This window comes from Aedes aegypti, chromosome 3, assembly GCF_002204515.2.
Source record: "Aedes aegypti strain LVP_AGWG chromosome 3, AaegL5.0 Primary Assembly, whole genome shotgun sequence".
NCBI classification, from domain to species: domain Eukaryota; kingdom Metazoa; phylum Arthropoda; class Insecta; order Diptera; family Culicidae; genus Aedes; species Aedes aegypti.
The window spans coordinates 313,201,852-313,224,600 of NC_035109.1; the positions used below are offsets into that span (position 1 = coordinate 313,201,852).

Below are 22,749 nucleotides of genomic sequence, written 5' to 3' on the forward strand. Positions count from 1 at the left end.
CCGGTGAGCCTCCAATGGCCGTACAGGGTCTTATGCACTCAAAGCATTGTTTATGTCTCTTTAACTAGTGAGATTGAAAAAAACCGCGGCTTTCCAAGTCATTTTTAACGATTTGACCACTTTTACGGATCTTCCGGTGAGCCCCCAATGGCCGTACAGGGTTTTATGCACTCAAAGCATTGTTTATGTCCATGTATGTTGAAAACTAGTGAGATTGAAAAAAACCGCGGCTTTCCAATTCATTTTTAACGATTTGGCCACTTTTACGGATGTTCCGGATCTTCCGGTGAGCCCCTCAATGGCCATACAGGGTCTTATGCACTCAAAGCATTGTTTATGTCCACGTATGTTGAAAACTAGTGAGATTGAAACAAACCGCGGCTTTCCAAGTTATTTTTAATTATTTGACCACTTTTACGGATGTTCCGGATCTTCCGGAAGGCATATTTCAGTTTTTCAAGGAAACTTCCATGAAAGTGACTCCTTAAATCACTTGAATATCTTTCATGTTGCTCGATTGACTATTCCTACAAAACTTGAGTAGTTGAATGACAGTTTAGTACTATAAAACTGTTCAGGACATATAGGAAGGAATCCCTGTCATGGCAGGGAAAATGGCTTCCTCACATATACAAACACATTTGCCGGCGGTTCACATTCTTTCTCAAAATATTTCACTTACCTATAATTAATCACTCCCAAATAGCTAACTGGACATCAGAACACCGTTATATTACCATTAGTGCAACTGCCAACTAGCAAAATTTCCCGAATCGTGCTAATTTTCAGCACGAACAACGAACATTCCTTCCTTCGTTTGTTTACACTTTCTCTCCCGCGAACGAAGGATACTTATCGCCCAATTTTAACACATCCACTACACATAGAACACCATATTCAGTTTACATTCATTAATTGTATATTGACAAACACCTTGTTGTTCATTTCTTATGGAAACAACTTGGAACTTTACAGAACCGTGCTTAAAATAATCACCCGATCACAACTTTTCGCTTTTTTTTTTATTTATTTTCTAATTTCAAGACGGCTGCCTGCTTGCAGTGCTGTCAGGAATGTTGATGATTACGTATTCAGTCGAAATGAAAAAAACTGAAACTGATGCAGGGATGACTGGCAACGGCGTCTTATTAATTGTAATTTCACTATTACTAACATATTTTTTGTGTTCAACTACTTTCAAATAGAAATTTACGGATTCAACGGAGTTTCACCTTCAGGAAAGAAAGTTGATCATTTTTTTACGCGACTTGACCCAGGAGGACACCGGAATAACTCCGACCACAGGCAAAATTTTGGACCACTTTCCCCAGCATAGGAAAATAGAAGAGTTTGGATTTCATATAGTGAAAGAAGTTTGCAAATCGGATAGAAAATAGCTTCACGAGAATTTTTTTTCTAAACCCGGTTGGATACGGGTTAATAACATGTGTGTTTCAGCCCACCGTGTGTATCCTCAGAGAATATCCTAGCAAAATATTTGCATGAATTCATGCACGGATAAAAATCTGATCCCCACACCATGATTTACAAATCATGAAATTCATAAATTGGTTAGGTCATAATATCAGGATCATAAATCATGGTTCATGGAGTCATAATCATGATTCCTCATAAGCGTAACATCCAGTGTGAAAACACTACGCGGCGCACTTTGCTTCATCTCATTCGTATCGATCACTCTAAATTCAAGATGACGAAGTGGTTGAGTGGTAGAGTACGTGGCTCACAATCGGAAGGTTCTTGGCTCGTATCTCAATGTATGCTATTTTTACCTTTTTTTTATTTTGTCGATCATAAACGGATGCGCGGCTCAGCATTTTTGGCATTTGAATCATGATTCCGAGCAATCAGCTACAAAAACCTAACCCGTGTGTTGCGTTACGGCAATCTGACTCATGATATCATGAGTCCAAATCATGGTGTATTTTCATAAGACGAAAACACGCTGGAATCATGATATCATGAGTCATAATCTTGTTTTTGGATTCTGATTTCTACCCGTGTGATAGATTTTTCATGGAAAATGTTGGGGGAATTTGTGTTCTAATTCAAAGACCATTTCCATTCCAGAAGCAAATTCAGAATAAATTCCTAGAGTTTGACGAGGTTAATTCAAATTTGTCCTATTTCCAAATTATTTTCTGAGAAAATCCTGTTAAAATTTCAGATTTCTTGAATGAATGCATAAAAACAATACCCGGAAGAAACCTTTCGATAAATTAGATGAGGATACATTTTAAACGAACACAAGGAAAAATTCCTGGAGTAACGACAGAAGAAACTTTTGCGGGGCACTTATTAAATTTTCTGAATGAATCTCTGAATCAATTCCTAATGAAACTTCTGAGAGGCGTTTATGATGACTGAACATATCACTGGAGGAATTTGATATCATATTTCTGAAAATATCTCTAAAAACTTAAATATTATTCAGCAAAGCATTGACGTGAGTGACTGGCACCGAAGAAGGATGCAAGTTAACATATCTGTCAATAGAAAATTTAAATTGAAAGATACACAATACTCAAGTCTACTTTTGATTCTCTTCATTAGAAAATATGTTCTGGGAATTTGAATACGTAAAAGCGTCAGGAAACATTCGATATAATATTATAGAAAGAGCATAAGGTTGACTTTTCTGGACGTTATAAAATTTTGGAGAAATTTTAGTAAAATAAAAATAGCATTAGAAAGCAGATGCTTTAAAACGTAACAATGTTTTTGACAATTTATCAGTTACGCTGATTTCTGTCTCATAACAATAGAAAGACACCCATAATGTGACGACCTCCGCGACGGTTCAAATGTAACAATATTTATTATACTCATCAAAAAGGCAGACATTCCACAAACGCACCATTTTCATTCATTGCCAGCTGTACCCGGCACGGGATGCTGACAGATTCGCCAAAATTTGCTTATCTTATCTAGCTCGATTTGTTTACACCAGACGAAATAATAGACCGAGTCATGTTCAAACAAAACGCTTGGATTTTAAATCTTCGTTAGCCTAATTTGGCCAATATGCGGCTGTTATTTCAGTATCTTCACGGAGGCTAGCTTGCGAGGGTCCTTGACTTGAGTACACGGGGTTACGCGATGGTAAGATTAAAAAATGAGTCGGTGAGAAAATTTCTGGGAGATTATTTCAAAAAACATTTTTCACTATAACAAACCTATTTAGGGTAAAAAGTACGCCTACCTACTGTGGATTGTTCCACTTTTAGCCAGAATAACCCATGGAATTCCGATAGAAATTGAGGAGCCAGGTAAACCATTATTCTTAGATCTGGGTCGGATTTTGAGGGGGTGTGGCCCCGAGCTAGATCCGGCCCTGTCAGTTGCACAATATTCGGTACCGATCCATATCGTTCACAGATGTAGCCAGTGAGGCCGAGGAAATTGGCGGTCATTTCGAGGGCGACATAGTCCTGGACAGCACTCAGGAGGAAATCATTGCGACGGGACGTACTGCTCTTATTGGACCCTCCTATCGGTGGCCGAACTATGTCGTTTTCTATGCCATTGAAGCCGGACACTTCAGTAAGTATTGCAGATTCTATAGTGCATTGCTTTCCATTCCAAGAATCTAGGGCAATCTGATCTATCTAGCACGAGGTATAATTTCACGCGGCATATCTGCAGTTTAGTGGCCAAACAACAGAAATCTCAAGCTACATCTCCCAAAGGTATTCATTTGGATCTAGAAAAGCTACCGTCAAACGGAGTAATTTGCACCACTTTTCAACAAAAAAAAAACATACTTTTCAACTTCAAAGTTATGTGGATGAAAAAATAAATTTTATTATAAATTGGTTTCCTGGGATTTGGAGACATTAATAATATACAGTTTCATGCCACCTTTAATGTGGGGCTACATGCAACGCTCAGTGCTACCTAAAAATAACTATTAAAAACAGGTGGTAGGTAATTTGGCATAAAGTCGTTTGGCATAAAGCCGTTTGGCATAAAGTCGTTTGGCATAAAGTCGTTTGGCATAATGGTCGTTTGGCATAATAGTAGTTTGGCATAATGAGTCTGAAACCAAGAATTCCTTAAAATGACATTCGTTTTTACGTTTCTATTGAATTTTGAAAGAGGGAAAAACCCCTTTGAGTGATTTCTTTTTGGAAATCTTTCTCAAAAAGGCACTAAACCTTTTTATCTTTTCAAACAACATTACAAAAATAACTCTTAAATAATAAAGGCTCATCCGGAAATGATCCATATCGGAGTCGTTGGAGTCATCATTAGGGTCCTCGTATATCCAAGTAACTTGAGTTAAAACAACTTAAACTCCGAGTGGTACAAAGGATTGGTTATCTGAAAATAAATATAAAAAATCGAGCAGTATCAACTATCATAAGAAATCTCATTAAAATACCCATATAAAATGTTCAAAATATTTAAATTTTTAAGCGCCAAAATATCTCGAATAGATGTTGGTACATTAAGTCCCAATCTTGATTTTTTTTCAAAAATATTTCTTCTTGGCAAATCAAAACGAGTACAATTGAAGACAATATGATCTATATCTTCATATGATTCACCACATTCACAAAGATTAGAGTCCTTGATATGTATGCGGTATAAATGACTGTTACATATATAGTGATTAGACATAAGTCTGGTATAAAAACAAATAAAATTACGGCTGACCGATAATTGATGAAACCAAGGGAAATGCTTCACCTTAAAAAAAATGGAATAACAATAACGTCCTTTATCACTTGTATTCCAAGCGATTTGCCAATTATTTATGAATTTTGTTTCAATTTAGTAAAGTATTCTGATGGAAAAATAGCCCGATTATAAATAATTCCACGAGAAACACCTAATTTTGCCAAAGAGTCAGCTTGTTCATTACCATAAATATTAGAATGAGCAGGAACCCAAACAAATTTAATGACAAATCCTCTAGAAAACAAATTATTCAATATTTCTTTAATAGATAAAATAATTTTACTTGTTTTGAAATTGAAATTTATTTTGTTCAGAGCATGAAGACTACTAAAACTATCAGATCACAACATATATATATTTGGAGCACAATTTCTGATTAAACAACAAGCAAAATGAAGAGCTGTTAATTAAAAAAAAATGCAATATGAACATTGAAAACTCCAAAACCTGCTATATTATTGATCAAAGATCCATCTGTGAAATAAATTTGTTCAGGTTCCACCCCAATAAATTTAAGTTGAAATAATAATTTTGCAAAACATGAGCGAGCACTAAAATGAATATGTTTCAATTCTTCGTGCAATGTAAAATCAACATAAGGACGAAAAGAATGAACATTCATGTTATATTCATAGAAACCAGGAGATGAATCTAACATGACATTTTCAGCAGAGCAATAAATGAATGAACTCAATAATCTACTGGTGGGATTATTTTCAAACAAAGGTTTTAATATATTAATTATTAGATGATTATTGGAGAAACATTGTAGTAAAAAATTACAATTTAGTTCATGAAAACGGTATTTAAGAGGAATGATACCAGCTAAAACTTCAATAGATTTAGTATGAGTAGAATTCATAAATTTCAAACAAATTCTTAAACAACGAAATTGGATTTTTTTCTAGTTTAGAAAAATGAGTTTGAATGGCACTACCAAAAGTAAAACAGCCATATTCCATTACAGAACGAATAGTTGTTTTATAAAGGGTAATCAAATCACTGGGATGAGCTCCCCACCAAGTTCCAGTGATTGTTCGAAGAAAATTTATTCTCTTAGAACAAATTGTTTGAATGTATTGAATATGTTTGTTCCATTTTAGTTTAAAATCAAACCATATTCCAAGATATTAATATTCAAAAACCTGCTCTATCTGATGATAATTTAAATATAAAACAATATCAATTGGAGAATGTTTACAAGAAAATATAAAAAATTTTGTTTTTTGTACTGAAAAACTAAAACCATTATTATGCGCCCATGTACCAAGGTTGTCCAAACAACATTGCATAAAATGACGAATAACTTCTCTACTCTTACCACTGATAGAAATAATCTTCTTCTTCTTCTTGGCATTAACGTCCCCACTGAGACAGAGCCGGCTACTCAGCTTATTGTTCTTATGAGCACTTCCACAGTTATTAACTGAGAGCTTTCTTTGCCAAAGTTACCATTTTCGCATTCGTATATCGTGTGGCAGGTACGATGATAGTCTATGCCCAGGGAAGTCAAGAAAATTTCTATTACGAAAAGATCCTGGACCGACTGGGAATCGAACCCAGACACCTTCAGCATGGCTTTGCTTTGTAGCCGCGGACTCTAACCACAAGGCTAAGGAAGGCCCCGAAATAACCTTATCATCAGCAAATTGAATGAAGATACACCCATTAGGAATAATAGAAATAATATCTCTAGTAAATAAATTATATAAAAATGGGCTTAAACAAGAACCCTGAGGAATACCAAAATAACTATAACGGATCATTTTTGATTCTCCGTTGTGGAAAAAAATGCATTATTTTAAATGAAAATAAATTACACAAAAAGTTTGCAATTATTAAAGGAAGTTTACAATCAATAATTTTATTGTAAAGTAAATCTATCAGTACAGAATTGTATGCACCAGAAACTACATCTTGTTTATTGTTCAATGATAATTCAATATATGATGATAGAAGAGCTACTCAATCACGTGTGCCTCGACCTTTTCTAAACCCAAATTGCCATGAAGAAAATATATTATTATTTTCTGCCCATAATTCAAGACGGTTTAAAATCATCCTTTCCATTAATTTATGAAGGCATGATAATAAACTAATTGTTCTTCTACTTTCAACAAGTGAAGGATTTTTCCCAGGTTTTAAAATACTTACAACTTTTATGAACCGCCATTCCTCAGAAAAAATATTTTGAAACAAAAATGTATTATATAATGAAAGTAAATTTAACTTCCCATCAATAGGTAAATTTTTTAAAACTATAAATTTAATATTATCAATACCAGGAGTAGTATTTTTCGCAACTGATAATGCCAAATTCATTTCTTTAATAGAAAATTCAGTACAAAGATTAGGAAAAAAATTATATGTTGAATTTTTTTTAAGTTTTATATCTATAGGTGTAAAAGCAGGACAAATTTTAGAAGCAAACTGGTCAATCCAATCTTCCAAATATTCCAAAACTGGTGAACTAGAAAAATTATAATTTCTCATATTTCGAGCAACAGTCCATAATGTTGATAGTGATGTATCAGGATCAAGATTTTCAATATAACATATAGTGATCTCTAGAACCAATACGTCTAAATAATTTGAAAGCGTTTGATTTATTTTTCAAAGCAATTGTACAATCATTATCCCACCAAAATGCTGGATTTTTTTTCTTAGATGACGAATGCATCATTTTTTTAGTTTGAGATTTTTTTAAACAATAAATTAATAATTTTGAAAAATATTTATAATTTTCAATGGTAGAAAGTGAATTGTCAAAACTAAGCAAAACAAAGGAAACTAAATCAGAAAATTTAGCCCAATCCACGTTTATTGTTAAATCAGGAACAAAAGGTTCTTGATTATATTGTATACTATTAAGTTTATGAATGTTAATCAATATAGGCACATGATCACTTCCGTTTGCGTCTTCAATAGTTTTCCAAGATGAAATCATGGATAAACTATTCGAACAAAGAGATAAATCAATACAAGAATGATGACCAGGAGGCACAACAATCCTGGTAAAAGAACCATCATTAAGAATATTGAAATTTAATTCATCAATAAAGTCCATAATTAATGAACCCCTACCATCAATTTTATGGCTTCCCCATGCCAAATTATGAGCTTTTAATTCTCCTAGTATATAAAAAGGTGAAGGAATATTATTAAAAATAGATTTCAACTCTAACAAAAAGAATTTTTCTTGGGGAGGAATATAAATGCAATTAATTAAAATTCCAAACCTTTATGTTAAACCACGTTAAACAGAAACTGCAACATATTCAATTTCTGAATCAATTGAAAAATTTAAATATTTGAATTCAATATTTTCACGAATTCCAATTAACACACCACCACTTGAAGTGTTGCGATCTTTACGTATAATATTGAAAAATGGAATTCGAAATGATTTAGCTTCTACTAACCAGGTCTCATTTAAACAAAATATATACAAATCATAATTTATGACTAATGCTTTGAATCTGTCAATTTTTGGAATAATACTTCGACAGTTCCACTGTAAAATATTTAAATTATTAATTTTTGATGAAGCCATTACGAAGAATACAAAGAACAAATGAGGGGTTCAATTGAATTCAACTTTTCAAAAATAAAGGCCAAAAATGGTAAAATTTTCTTAATTATTTTTTTCCAAAAATCGTTTATTCCCAAAAAAACAATCAATTCTTCCAAAATATTCAAAATAGAATTCTCTGCATCTGAACTTTCAGTTTTTTGAAAATTTTAATTTGAATTGTCCTTATTTTCATTTGTGTTTACTTGTGTTGTATTTTTTTTGAAAACCAGGAATAACACGAGAAGAAGTAGGAGAAGTAAGAGGGGGAAAATGAATATCAAATGATTTTGATGGTTGAGGATTTGAAAAACAATCATTATTTATAACTGGTTTGATAATTCGTTTCCTTTTATTAGGAGGTTTGTAAATTAAATTTTCAAGGCGACTGGAAGTTGAAAACGTAAATTCTTGGTTGTAGGCTATCTCAGTCTTAATCTGCGAACGTTTTAACCCTCTAATACCCAACCCCGCCTTTAGACGGGATACACTTTGGAATTTTGTGTATTTTTCCGTAGCTCGGAAATCAAAATGATTTTATTTTTGGTTTAAACCTCGACTCATAATACGCATATAAGAAAAGTTTTTTATGACTTTTGTAACTATTTTGTATTTTTGAAAATTGTTTGAAAAATTGTATTCATATATAACCTACAAATGCCTGGGGTTTATTTAACGTGTAATATAAAAAATCGTACCTTTTATATTTTTCTATTATTAACATATAATAATGGAAGAGCTTGATGGTATTAAAATAATTTAAAACCTGTTTTTCCGTTAATTACACGGAAAAAAAATATTCTCGAAAAAATATTTTAAATTTATTATTTTATAAAGTACCGAAAAACTTGAATTTTTATTATTGTAAAAAATCAGTTACTAGAAGAAGCTTCAAGAAAAAATGAAAAAGGATGAGGATGTTCAAAAATAAAAATTATAAAAATCAAAAACCAAAATTCATAGATTTACGAATAAAAATAAATCATTGCCCAAAACGTGTTTAGAACGATTTTAGATAACTGATATTTAGATAAAAAATAAAAATTGTTGACCATTTTTCCCTTGAAAAAGGCCACAACAAATGGCCGATACGTCGGGAAAAATAAATTAAAACGTTCGAAGATTAAGACTGAGGTAGCCGACAACCAAGAATTTACGTTTTTACGTTTTCAATTTCGATTCAATTTCGATGACATCAGGCTTGTTGTGGAGTCAATTGATACAAAATGTCACTTTGTTCAACAATCATATGATCTTGAATAAACTTAAGCATATAAGGAAAGTTATTGCCAATGGTATTTTATTATTTATCCAGAGATTACCCTTCTTTCAAATATTAATTCTTCTCTTGAGTTCCGCTATTGGTAAATATTTTTTTTCTTTTAAACGAACTTTTTTTTTTCTAAATATGATGTAACCATAATTATAGGTATAAAAACTGTTGATTAACAATTTAAATAAATTTCACCTTCTTTTATACATAGGATGTTCTTTGGAGCTATATATTTTAGAAATATTTTTGTTTCCAACTGACAAAGAAGCAGAAATCGATAACATTGATCTGCTCAGGTTATCAGCGAAAAGAGAAATCGATCACTGCAGTTACTGCAATGGGTTGGGCTACTTTTCTCTCAATGACGGTTTCCCGAATGTCGTTTCCCCAAGCACCAGATTCTTGAATGTCAGTTCCCCGAATATTTATTAAAAATATCAACTCTATTCGCCACCAATGGCCTCCTTTCCACTCTGTCTGTGAAAAACAAAACGCCGACCTCCAACCCTTTATGCTTGGAGGGTGCTCGCACCATGTTGCCGATTCAACAAGCATTAAATCATGGGGCAAAGATTTGTCGGACTTCATAGTTAAATAACTTCCTTACCTACTATTGATCCGATTGTTAATGTGTGTCCGAATTTCTTAAGGTGCGACCGGATTTTAGGCGTTGCTTCAAAATAGTGGTTTTTGATGATTTTGTGTAAATGTAACGTTTTTCATACTGTAAAACTGAAACTCCCAAACTAAACTTCAAGTCGATTGCGCACAAGCTAATCAATTTTTTAGAATTTTCTTAAATTGCAATGATTTTTTTTGGATTTTTGCCTACCATAATTTACTAGGCACATTACCAATTCCTATTTTTATTTTTTTTTTGCAAAAATCGACACAGCCTACTGTATCAGGTTTTCGTGGTAAAATGATCACTGCTTTGATTTTATTGAAATCTTGATTCTATGAAAATCTATAAACGGAAATTAATTTAAAATGTTGTTTAAAATAGCACTTCTTCAATTTATTTCACACAGATCTCACAAGTAACTTTTAACAACATTTTCATGTTCTTGAAACTGGAATTTCGTCAAAACACGACTGAGAAACATTATTTTGAAATCAGTGTTGTGAAAAACTCTATTCCTCATAACTCACGTTTGAGATTTTTCATGCAACACAGCAGTAAAAAAATCATAGATGAGTTGGCTCACCTGTTTGACTCATTGTCTCGTATTTCCACAGTTTACTCACACACTGCAATCATTTCTTTTTGGTCTGATAAAATTATAGTAACCCTTTCTAACGTAAACAACAACATTCGAGTTTCACGAGTTTTTAACGGGTGAGACTGAATATTTTTTACGGTTTGAGTTGATTGAGTGATTTTGCCTCAAAATCTCAAGCGTGAGATTTGCGAAGCAGAGGAGACGCGGGAGAGCGTATTGATTGAGATTTGAGTGTGAGTCTATCAACACTGCTCATAATTGGAAGTTTTGATCAAATTCGACAACTGGCACGTAATAATTAATCATAAACACTCAATATGATAAGTATTAATCTTTAATCATAAACATTTATCATCTAAAGTTGATCATTTCATTTCATTCATAATTCATAATCATAAATCATTACTTTGATCAATCAATCACAGCTACTCGTTTATCATTTACGCTCTGCTCCGTATTATGGTATTTATTTCTGATCGGGTTCTTACCGCATTTTAAAACACGAAATTGCGACTGAATTACGCGTAGTAATCCAAAGAGAATATCGATGAAGAGAAAGCGATCACTGCAGTTACGCCGTCATGACACTAAACCTGAGATTTAATTGAAATAATAATTTACGCTTCTCGAAGTGGCCCATCAAACATTGACAGACTAACTTTGTTTACTATTTTCGATAACTAAGCCACATGGCCACATTTACCTTTTCCGTTACGTTTTTCTATGTAATCAATAGCCAAGAGCACAGTTTTTCGACTCTAGTTAAAAACTTACCTGAAGCTTCAGTACTGCGGGAGAGAATCTTTCATTGTTAGATAGGTCACTTAGTAAAGTTCTCTGAAGTTGGCTTTCTATTTACCGTTCGATTTCAGCAACCAGCCAACAAACCGCCATCCAGACAGCTCTGGAAGAGATTATGGCCGTCAGCTGCGTCAAGTTCGTTCCTCGGACCACCCAAACGGACTACGTCAGAGTGACGGGCGAGTACACAGGCTGCTGGTCGTATCTGGGCCACATCGGCGGAGCGCAGCAGTTGAACCTTCAGCCGAATGGGTGCATGTCCAAGGGTACCATCATGCATGAGTTCCTGCATTCGTTGGGATTCGTACACATGCAGAGCGCCTCGGATAGGGACTTCTTCGTGAAGATCAACTGGGGAGCCATTATCGGCGGAAAAAGCTCCAACTTCAACCGGTACGATTCGACGGTTATCAACGATTTTGGCATTCCGTACGACTACTACAGCGTGATGCATTATCGGGCCAATGCGTTTACAGTAAACGGTGATGATACGATCATTCCGATCGAATCTGGGGTCACAATTGGCCAGCGGGTCGGGCTGAGCTACAAGGACATCAAGCGTTTGAATCATTTGTACCCGAATTGCGCCTAAGTGGTGAGCCGTGCGATATATCTTCGCAACTAGAACTAGGGTAGAGTTAAGACAACTGTGAGCTGTTTCAATAAAAAATTTCAATACTCTAAGTCGGGTGATGGGACAAGGAGTTCGTTTCATTTGGAATTGTGAGTTCTTGTTTCGGACAGCATCAGGTATGTTTCACAAGAGGAAAATCTGCAAACCTCGTTGAGGTTCTGCCTCCTCGCCCAGATACTGCTTCCTCATGGTTCCTCATCGAACCAGTCTCAACATATCTTCAAGGCGTCCATGGGCCCACAACCCGTTGAAAACTCCTCCTAGCCTCGAGCCCTTCCTGGTCAACTGCACTTTGCTCAGCTCCTCCTGACTACCGGATTCCTTCCAGCACCGCCGATCTCGTCTTCAAACCAATCAACTCGCCAACATGATCTGCATTTTGGCCTCCTTTTTCTTCGTCAGGACTCCACCACAACATCCAGACTTCTCCTACTCGTTGAGGTTCTGCCTAATTGTCCATGTTCTGCTTCCTAGTGGTCCATCAACGAATCGGCCTCAGTATCTACTACAGGGCGTTCTAGGGCACATAACCTGTTAAAACCTTCAAACAAACAGAGCTGAACACACCGTAGGCTGCTGACTAAAATCGCAACAAGCAAGTAGCTCTCTTTCATTCAAGTCTCATTCATCTCATTCGCTCATAGCGCTACCTTTTCAATTCTACCCCTAGACAACACCTCTACTGAGTGTGTGATGCATCTACACTGCCACACTCCTCCTCACCACACAACCTCCTCCGCACAATTTGCCACCTTGCTCCTTCTGGCAACAAGCTCCTCCAGATCAATTGCACTTTACTCAGCTCCTCCTGACTACCGACTTCCTTTCAGCACCACCGAGCTTGTCCTTCATCGGCCTCATAGAATCGTTCTCAGCATCTCCTCCTGGGCATCTCTGGGCCCATTACCCATTGGCGTAGCTAGGATTTTTTTCTGGAGGGGGCCCAGGGGGGGCCTAACAAATACTTGTTTAACAGAAGTAATGTCGGTCGCAATCATCAAGATTTTCACAAATTTCATAATTTTAACAGATTTGTATTGTTTTATTTATTCGTCTCATTTCGTGGTACATCATTTAAATTTGTAAATTTCAATTTTCGCTACGGAAAAGATTCATTATTGCTGTAATCCAGTTTAAAATCCTTTAGGAATTCTAACAAAAAAAAACTCTCAAGGAATGTCCTTTGTGATGCTTCCACGATTTTTTCAGGCATTCAACCATGTGCTTTGAAAAGATTCCTCTGTGAATTCGTACGGGAATTTCTTCATGAATTATTTTCGTACTTTTCAGTGCTTTCTCCATGACTCCTTTACCAGTTTTCACTGAGTTCGCCTGGGATAAAATTCGTTAGAATTTTCTTTAATATTTTCGACTGGAAGGTCCTCTACGTACTAGTTACAATCTACTTTTAATCAATTGTTACTTTAAAGTATCCTCCAGTTGTTCATTATTAATTTGTTAATGATTTTCAGGAATTACTGAGGATTTCTCCAAACAAAATAGTATAGGGGGAGATCCCCCAGTGCCGGACAGCACCCAATACCGGACAAAGTTGAAACATTGAGAAATCATGGTACAATCAAGATGGTGTATTGGTAGAAAAGAAAGCCATTATGTAGACTAATGTTTGCGTAGAATAACATGAAATATGCATCCCTTTTTAAAAAAGTAGAAAAGTTTGAAAATCTTTAAAAAATTGACGTATCTTCTTAATTTTGAGCCTATTTAGTAATTATTTTGAATATGAAAAAATACTTTGGATCCCGCAAGCATGATCAAACATAATCTTAATTTGATAGTATGAATGTATTTTGTACCATAATTGAAGTAAATATGGGCAAATTACAATTTTGGTTAAGCACCTCCTGTCCCTCAGTTTCGGACAGCTTGATTTGTAATATGATATGTTTGTAATTATTGCATCAGTGTCTCAAAATACTTTCATTTTTCATGGGTTCCGTCGACCATGGTATCAAACATGCAATAAAATTAAGAAGAATGAACATTCATAACAACATCGTGAAATGTGCTATTTTTCATCATATATGAAAGAGGTTTTTGATAGGCATCTTGCAAACTAAGAAAAACTCAAATTATTTTTGTAAATGTAGCAATTGCATTGAATTGGTAATTATAAACTATTTCTATAGTGTACACATTCAATGATGTTCAAATTTACAGAATTCGAGGCATTTCCAGATCGTGTCCGGTAATGGGTGCCACCTTTCAAGATCGATCAATTTGGTACTAAAATACATCATCAAAACACAATGTCAAAATTCATATTTATATTGTCAAATTTATTTTTGTACACTATAAAAATGATAATATTTATCATAAATGGGTAACACGAGCCCATAAAATCAATATTTTTCGAATTATGAATTTAGTGGCTTAAGTGTCCGGTACTGGGGGATCTCCCCCTACTAAATTCTAGAAGTCTCACCAAAAATGTCATCAATATCACCAAGCAAGGATTCATTCCACGAATACTTCAAAGAGTTTGCTAAAAGTTTTTCCAACTTTGGTTTTGAACTTCATGCTAAAGTTCCTCTACAGGAGTGTTTGAAAAAATCACAGAAAAAATTATCCAGACCTTCTGCAAAAAAAATGATTCTTCCAGGTGTTAATCTAAGGATTCCTTGTAAAATTCCACAAGTATTTCATGAGTAATTAAAAGGAATTCGATTGGGAACATGTTTCTCAAAGAAGTTGTACGCAGATCTATCAGCGTTTTCTCACAGATAATTATTTTTTTAGATTTCTCTAACATCAATGAGCAACATCTCGCATTTCTTCAAAACCCTCTCGAAAACCCTGACTAAGAAATATTTATAGAATTCTAACTTTCCTATAAAATTTCTAGCTGAAAACGTTCAACAGTTCTTTCAAAACTCTTCTGTGAAAATACTCAAAGATTTCCGGAGTAATTTGTTCAGGGATTTCTTAGAAAACTACACTATTGTTTCCTAAGATTCTCCCGAAAAATTAACCAGAGATTTATCTAAGTATTTTCCAGTGAATTTTAAATCACACTAACGATTCTTTTGGGAATTTTTTAAGAAATTTTTCCTCAAATTCACTAAGATTTCGGAATTCATTCTTGAACTTCTTAAAAAAAATCTCCAGAACTTTCGTCGGGAATTCTATCAGGTTCAGTAAATAAGCCCAATGGTAATCTCAGGATTCTTCCATAAATATTATTTAAAAATGTATACACTCTTTATTTTTTGGTTCAAAAACTACTCCAGGAAATTATCAATATTTTTAGGGATTGCTTTACAAATTCCTCTACGAATCACTCCATACTCCAAAAAAAATCAAAAGAATTTTGTTGGTAAATATTTTGAAGTTCCATGAACATATTGATGTAGAAAGCACCATACCTTTAGAAATTTCAAACAAACTTTTTCAAAGTGTCTATTATCGATTATTTTGTAGTACTGTAGAAGTTCAACGGGAAAATATTGCCGGTTTTTTAAGAACATTACCAAAGATGTGTTGAGATTATATTTGTAGTGTAAGATGTTAATGAATTTAAATCTTGGAAGAAAATTTTGCATTACTTTGCAAAATTGTTGAGGAATTCCTGATGGACTTTTAAAAAACAGGAACCATACTATTAGAATTCGGTAATTTTTCAAAACTGCTATAATTTAGCTTTTTTTAATTTTTTTTTAAAATGATGCTTTTTGAAATATGGAAAGCTTTTTGCACAAGGTTCCTCAAAGCGTCATGCGAAGGAAGGAGCAGCAACGAAATGTTGAAGCTGGGAGAACATAAGATAACAATGAAAAATAATTTATAATCTTTTCTCTAGAGGTAAATTACATGACTGTTAAACCTCTGTAATACAAATAAAACAATTTCCTCAAGAAGTTCCATCACAATCTTTTTGAGAATTTTTCCTTAAAATCTATCCTTTCTTGACCGCTGGTTTTCTAGAATCCTGCCAGAAATCCTCTAGAAATTCTGCGCTCGTATCGCACAAAAATTCAAACCAAGAATTTGGATTCTAACAATAATTGGTAACATTATTTCTAGAGAAGTGTTTTAAGGAAGATCAATATAAATTTCTTTATGAATATCTTAATAAATCGTTTCCCTCTTCCCAGTTATTTCGGTACACGTTTCTCTACAGTTTCCTTTACCGCTATGCTAATTTCGGAAGCAAAAGTTTTTCTGGGGGTTTTCAACAAATTTCCTCGGACGATTCGAAGGCAAGATCAAAAACATGTTTCTTAAAATTTTTTGATTAAACCTGAAAAAGCAAAAAAAAGAGACATAGTTGGAATGGATGTCCACCAGGAGGAATTGAAGCTTTGAAAGTATGAACATGTCCCACAATATTATTTGACTAAGTTCCAAGAGATTTGCAAAACTTCTGAAGCCACCTTTCAATATTCCTTGAGGATTTTGATTATACTTAAATTCTATTGAGAATATCGAAAAGTTTTATGACAAAATTTTACTACAAATCTGCTGAAAATCATACAAATAATCTATGAAAAAATAAGTTTTTTTTAATTGAGTTGAGCAATAAATTTATTCTTGCGAAAATACTTCAAACATTGAATCGAAAAGAATTTATCGTTGGAATAAAACACTACGGTCGATTTTGTTACATTTTATTCGCACCAGGTTAAATTACTGCCATTTATCTGAAGAAAACTTGGCCATGTCGAAATTCCTTGAAGGTTAAGCCTCATTTTTCGACAAAAATTCCCGCTATATTACTAAAAAATTCCTTTAGTAGTTTTGTCTATTTTTTCGGACATTTTACAAGTTGAAGTTAATGTTCTTGTATTTGTAATCTTAATATTATAGATTTTTCAGTGAATTCTCATAGGGGAAATCATCATCACCGAACACATGAGAAAACACAATGTAGTGAATATGCTGCTTGAAGCTCAAACAGCATTATTTGGATTATCCAGAAAAAAAAATAATGTTAGAAATCAAATTTCCAGGATATTGACGATTTTTTGTACCACGGTATTTTAGCAACGGAGATGTCGAAAAAAATGCGCTAATCGCATACAATAAGAAGCTACTTCCAACAGTAACTAATCGATCGACAGCCGGACGATTAAGCTTTCGGTTGTCGCGCGATTCACCGAAGTCAGATCCGCCACGCTGATGTTGTGTAAGACAAGCGAAGTTTTCTCTAAAATAACGTAACTACTTACAGAAGAGATTTTTGTCAATAACAAGAGCCATGTACATTGATTTAAAAGTTTTTGGTTCGTGTTATGTTGTTATTTTTTTAATTTCAATTTTTATTATTATCAAAAATTCTGGGGGGGGGCCTGGATGATCCTGGAGGGGGCCAGGCCCCCCTGGCCCCCCCTGTTCATACGCCAATGCCATTACCTGTTGAAAACTACTAACGAACAGGGAGGGAAGCACCTTCGTTTTGATAATGCCTTGCACCTTACGTTTCACTGCCTTCGATTTCAGCATACCTATTCGCGCTTCCTGCAAAGGAAAACTGCTCAGTCTGGCTCGACTTAGAGACTTCCCAGACAACCAAAATGTACGTATAACGAAATCACCTGGAGGCTTTATATGTGCAAAATTTCACTCATAAGATGTCGCGAAAAGGCCTTCTACGTACAAAAGTGGAGACGATATGCGTGCATATATTATGTGATGAATAATAACATACAATGCGAGTGTATAAATATTCTACCGGACTAACCTGTGATCTTATGCGACTTAACTAATGATTACAAATGCTGATTTGACAGCTGCTACGGATTGATTCGACTTACTTTGTACGAGTGTACGAGACTAAACAAAATGCACAAATGAACCCAGAAAAGAAGTGTTTTATGCGAGGAAACTCATCAATCTGACGAGTTTATCCACGGTGTTTTGCGAGTTTGATGTAATTAGTATGAATAAACGAGTTGTAACGTGAACTTTTATGCGATTTCTGGTTGTCTGGGTTCTCTGCTTCTATTGCACCAAGTTGAGGCTTGATACTCTCACAATCTCACTTTGCAACAAGTTGCTCAACTGTGCCCGCTGTGCTCCTCGTCATCTTGTACCTGTCGGTTCGGAAGTGAACACCATTTTTACAGAGTTACTGTTTGGCATTGTTACAACATACCCTGCTCAACACATCCTTACAGTAGTCCCGACTTCCACTGTTGATGTGCCTTCGTATTTCACGACTAACGTTATTATCAGCTGCATGCAAGGATCCAAGGTAGACGAACTCGTTGACCACCTCGAACGTATCCCCGTCTATCGTAACACTGCTACCCAGGCTAGCCCTGTTGTGCTCGGCGCCACCAGCTAACATGTACTTTGTCTTGGTCGCATTCACCTGCAGTTCATCATTCGCTGCCTCGCGTTTCAGGCGGGTGTACAGGTCTGCCACCTTTTCAAATGTTCGGCCGACAATTTCCATATCATCCACGAAGCAAACAAATTGACTGGATCTCGTAAAAATCGTACCCCGGTTCTCCGCATAACACCGCAATATTGAACAACAGGTACGAAAGTTCACCACCCTGTCGTAGTCCCCGGCGGGATTCAAAACAAACTGGAATGTTCGCCTTGGAAAACCTTCACATAATTATGCATACCTTCCATCGTTGCTCTTATCAGTCTCGTGAGCTTCCCTGGAAAGCTGTCCATGATTTTCCATAGCTCTACGCGGACGTTACATCGAATGCCGCCTTGAAATAGATGAAAAGGTGATGCGTTGGGACCTGGTATTCACGACATTTTTGGAGGATCTGGTCCGTTGTTGATCGGCCGTCAACGAAACCGGTTTGATAGCATCCCACGAACTCGTTTACTACAGGTGATAGACGACGGAAGATGATCTAGGATAATACTTTGTAGGCCGTTTTTAGAATGGCGATCGCTTGAAAGTTCTCACAATCTAACTTGTCGCCTTTCTTGTATATGGGGCATATTACCCCTTCCTTCCACTTCTCCGGTAGTTGTTCTGTTTCCCAGATTGTGCCTATCAGCCTGTGCAGACAAATGACCAGCCTCTCCGTTCCCATCTTTATGAGTTCAGCTCCGATACCATCCTTACCAACAGCTTCATTGTCCTTGATCTGGTGAATGGCTCCCTTTACCTCCCTCAAAGTAGGGGCTGGTTGTGTTCCAACGCCCGCAGTACTGACGAAGGCATTTCCTCCATCGTTCCGTATAGAACGGTATCTATTTATTTATTTCGTCAATCATTTGTAGACTACATAGTTACATAGTTTCTTATATTCTAAGATTTCCTAGTGAGTTAAAATATGATTTCAATTTGGTACGGGGCATACTTAGATCAATCATTTCACAATTCTCATTATAAGCAGACATCATTTGATTTAGAGGACTAAATTTGGCGTAGTTTGTACGATAACGATCTAAAGTAAACAAATTTCGGTGACGCAATTGTCGATAAGGAGCATAAAAGTTTAATTTGGATAATAGCTTTATTGAGTCAATACGTTGTGAAACGATATCGTTAACAAATGCGACCATGGCATATTCTCGTCGCTGTTTTAATGTCTGAATGTTTATCAACATGCATCGTGCTTTATATGACGGAAGAGGAAATACAGTCCATCCTAATTTGCGGAGTGCGTATAGTAAAAACTGCTTTTGAATCGACTCTATTCGTTCTTCATGTGATTTCAAATATGGGGACCAGACAACACTACAATACTCTAATATGGATCTCACATAAGCAACGTAAAGGGTTTTGATCGTATAAGGGTCTTGAAAATGATATCCGAAACGTTTTATGAAGTTAAGCATATTGCCCGCTTTATGAGTTATTGTGTTGTAATGTTCAACGAACGTTAATTTGGAATCCAAAATTACTCCTAGATCTCTAATTTTATCACATTTTTTCCTAACCTTATTGTTAAATTCGGAGTGTTTCGTTTTCTGCTATAAGTTATTAGATTACAATTTTCAACATTCAACTTCAATAAACTTTTAAAACACCAGGTATTAAAAAAAAGTATTTCATTATGAAATGTTTCATAATCGTCGTCTTTCATGATTTCTAAAAACAATTTCAAGTCATCTGCATATATAAGAATCCGTATTTTTTTTAAGAATAAAAGATACGTCGTTAACATATAAAATAAAAAGGAGAGGTCCTAAGTGGGAGCCTTGAGGAACACCTGATGTGACTTGAGTTGGTTTGGATTTTTTGTCATTAAATCTTACTATTTGCTGCCGGTCAGTTAGATATGATTCAATCCATTTGAGAAGCTTTTTGTCGATACCTATTTTACTCAGTTTGAAAATTAGCATTGAAATGTCAAGTCTATCAAATGCTTTACTAAAATCAGTGTAGAGAGCCTCTACGTGGTTACCTTTATCCATTGCCATTAGGGAATAATCAACAAACTCCAGGAGGTTTGTAGTAGTTGAACGGCCTTTAAAGAAGCCATGTTGTGAATTAGTTATTCTGTGTTTAATTTGACCTAAAACGCATTTGTTAATAATTGATTCGAACAGTTTTAGAATGCATGAAATGATGGCTATCCCACGATAGTTCCTGATATCAGATTTTTTGCCTGATTTGTAAATAGGTACCAAGAAAGACTTTTTCCATTCCTTTGGAAATTCACCAGATTCAAGTGACATATTGAAAAGCCAGAATAGTGGAGTTGTAAGTTCTACCGCTAAATTTTTATAAATACTGGTGGGATTCCATCTGGCCCTGATCCTTTAGTAGCATCTAAATCATTCAGACCTGTTGTAATGTCTTGAACATGAATTTGATTTACTCCAACATCCCTTGAAATCTCTGGAAGGTATGAAAAATATCCAAAATCACGATCATTATCAGAGAAGTTCGTGTAAGTTTCTTGAAAAAACGTTGCAAAAAGGTTACACATATCTTCTGAGTTATTTCCTTCTTTGTCGTCTAAAGTCATTTTTGATGGCAAATTGTTTGAATTAATCTTTGATTTGACATAGTTGAAGAAATTCTTTGGACATGACTTGACTTCATTTTCGGTTTTTATGTTATAATCTGTAAGTGCATTAGAAATAGTTAAATTTAGTTGATCACAAATACTCAGATACTTTTCTAAATTTGCTTGACTATTATGTGCCTTGTAGGTTTTGTGTGCTTTTTGTTTGCGATTTTTCAAATTAATGATTTGCTTATTGAACCAGACTGGATTTTTTGAGCCAAAACCTCGTCTTTTACGTTTGAGTGGAACTTCCTCCTGAATTACCTCCGACAATATTTTGTAGAAGTTTTATACGGCACTTTCAATATTTATTTCTTCTTTCAGATTGGATTGCCAGTTTACTTTATTTATTTTGTACCTGATATTGTCATAATTAGCCATATTGTAATCAAAAACATACTCATAACTACAGTCATTGGGATTAAGGTTACTGTGTACAAATATGGAATATTCGATCGCTGTGTGGAACGCTTCATTTTTCCATAACGGAGAAACAGATTCCACAACACAAAAATCCTCACATATATTCGTTAGAAGTAAATCTAAGAAACAATTCTGTTGGTTTTTGACATGATTAATTTGGTTGAGTCCTATGAATGCAATTTTCTCAAATATAAATTGTAATGTTTCATTTTCACCAACAACTGGAAGAAGAATGCTCTCATTATCATAATCTGGAATAAAATCTACATTTCGTTGATTGAAGTCACCATAAATATGAATTTTATACTCAGGAGGAAAGTATGAAACGATTTCTTCGGCTGCTTTAAAGAACACTTCATACGTCGACTTAGTAGCTCGATCAGGAGGAAAGTAAACTGACGCGAATGTATGAGTCTCTCCAATGATCTCTGTTTTTACCCAAACGTGCTCAAAATCCTTAAATTTTGGTGAAGCAATAAGCCCAGAATTGAATTTTGAAGAAATTGCAGCTAGAACTCCACCACCTGACTTCCTTTGGGTTAAAACTAAATCCCGATCATTCCTAAATACATTATAGTTGCTACCAAAAATTTCTTCGTTTTTAATGCTATCGTTCCAACTTGTTTTAGTGCCCAAAATAACTGAAAACGAGGAGCTTAATATATTTTTACTAATTATACTCATTTTTGATGCGCTCTTCATGCGATTGAAATTCTGGCAATATACCAGAATTTCAGTAGAACGATTTTCTGAAGAAATTGATGGTAGTTCGTCATTCTTAAAACTATTTTCTATATCTATTGAAACGTTACCAGCTTTGTCATGGTTTGCCTCTGTAGAGTGCGTCAGGTCGGACGAAAACACGAACGTTCACAGGAAGACGACGAACAATGCTGAGAAAAAGAGTTTCTCAGAGCGGGCCCGAAAGTCCAATTTGGGGAAGAAGAGGAGCTTGTTTGAGGAAACTGGTGATCCACCGGGTACGGGTTTAGTGTTTCTCCTCGTTGAAACTTGATACCTCGTTGATTTGCAGTAGAGTGACCAGAGAATTTCACCTTCGTTGCTGCCAAAAGATCCTTATCCGGAGGAAGAAAGCTTGTTGCTGCTTGTTGACTATTGCATTTGTTGTTATTGTTGTAGTTGTAATAGCTATATGCGGGTTTGCT

At 35.1% G+C, this 22,749-nt stretch overlaps 1 protein-coding gene across 1 annotated transcript; it reads left to right on the forward strand.

Moving 5' to 3' along the window:
- Positions 1 to 2,996: 2,996 nt before the first annotated feature.
- On the forward strand, positions 2,997 to 12,286 carry LOC5574951 (astacin). The gene is made up of 4 exons (XM_001655372.2): positions 2,997 to 3,123; positions 3,206 to 3,290; positions 3,400 to 3,564; positions 11,644 to 12,286. The coding sequence occupies exons 1-4, from the start codon at positions 3,121 to 3,123 to the stop codon at positions 12,162 to 12,164; spliced, it is 774 nt and encodes a 257-aa protein (XP_001655422.1). The 5' UTR covers positions 2,997 to 3,120; the 3' UTR covers positions 12,165 to 12,286.
- Positions 12,287 to 22,749: the final 10,463 nt, after the last annotated feature.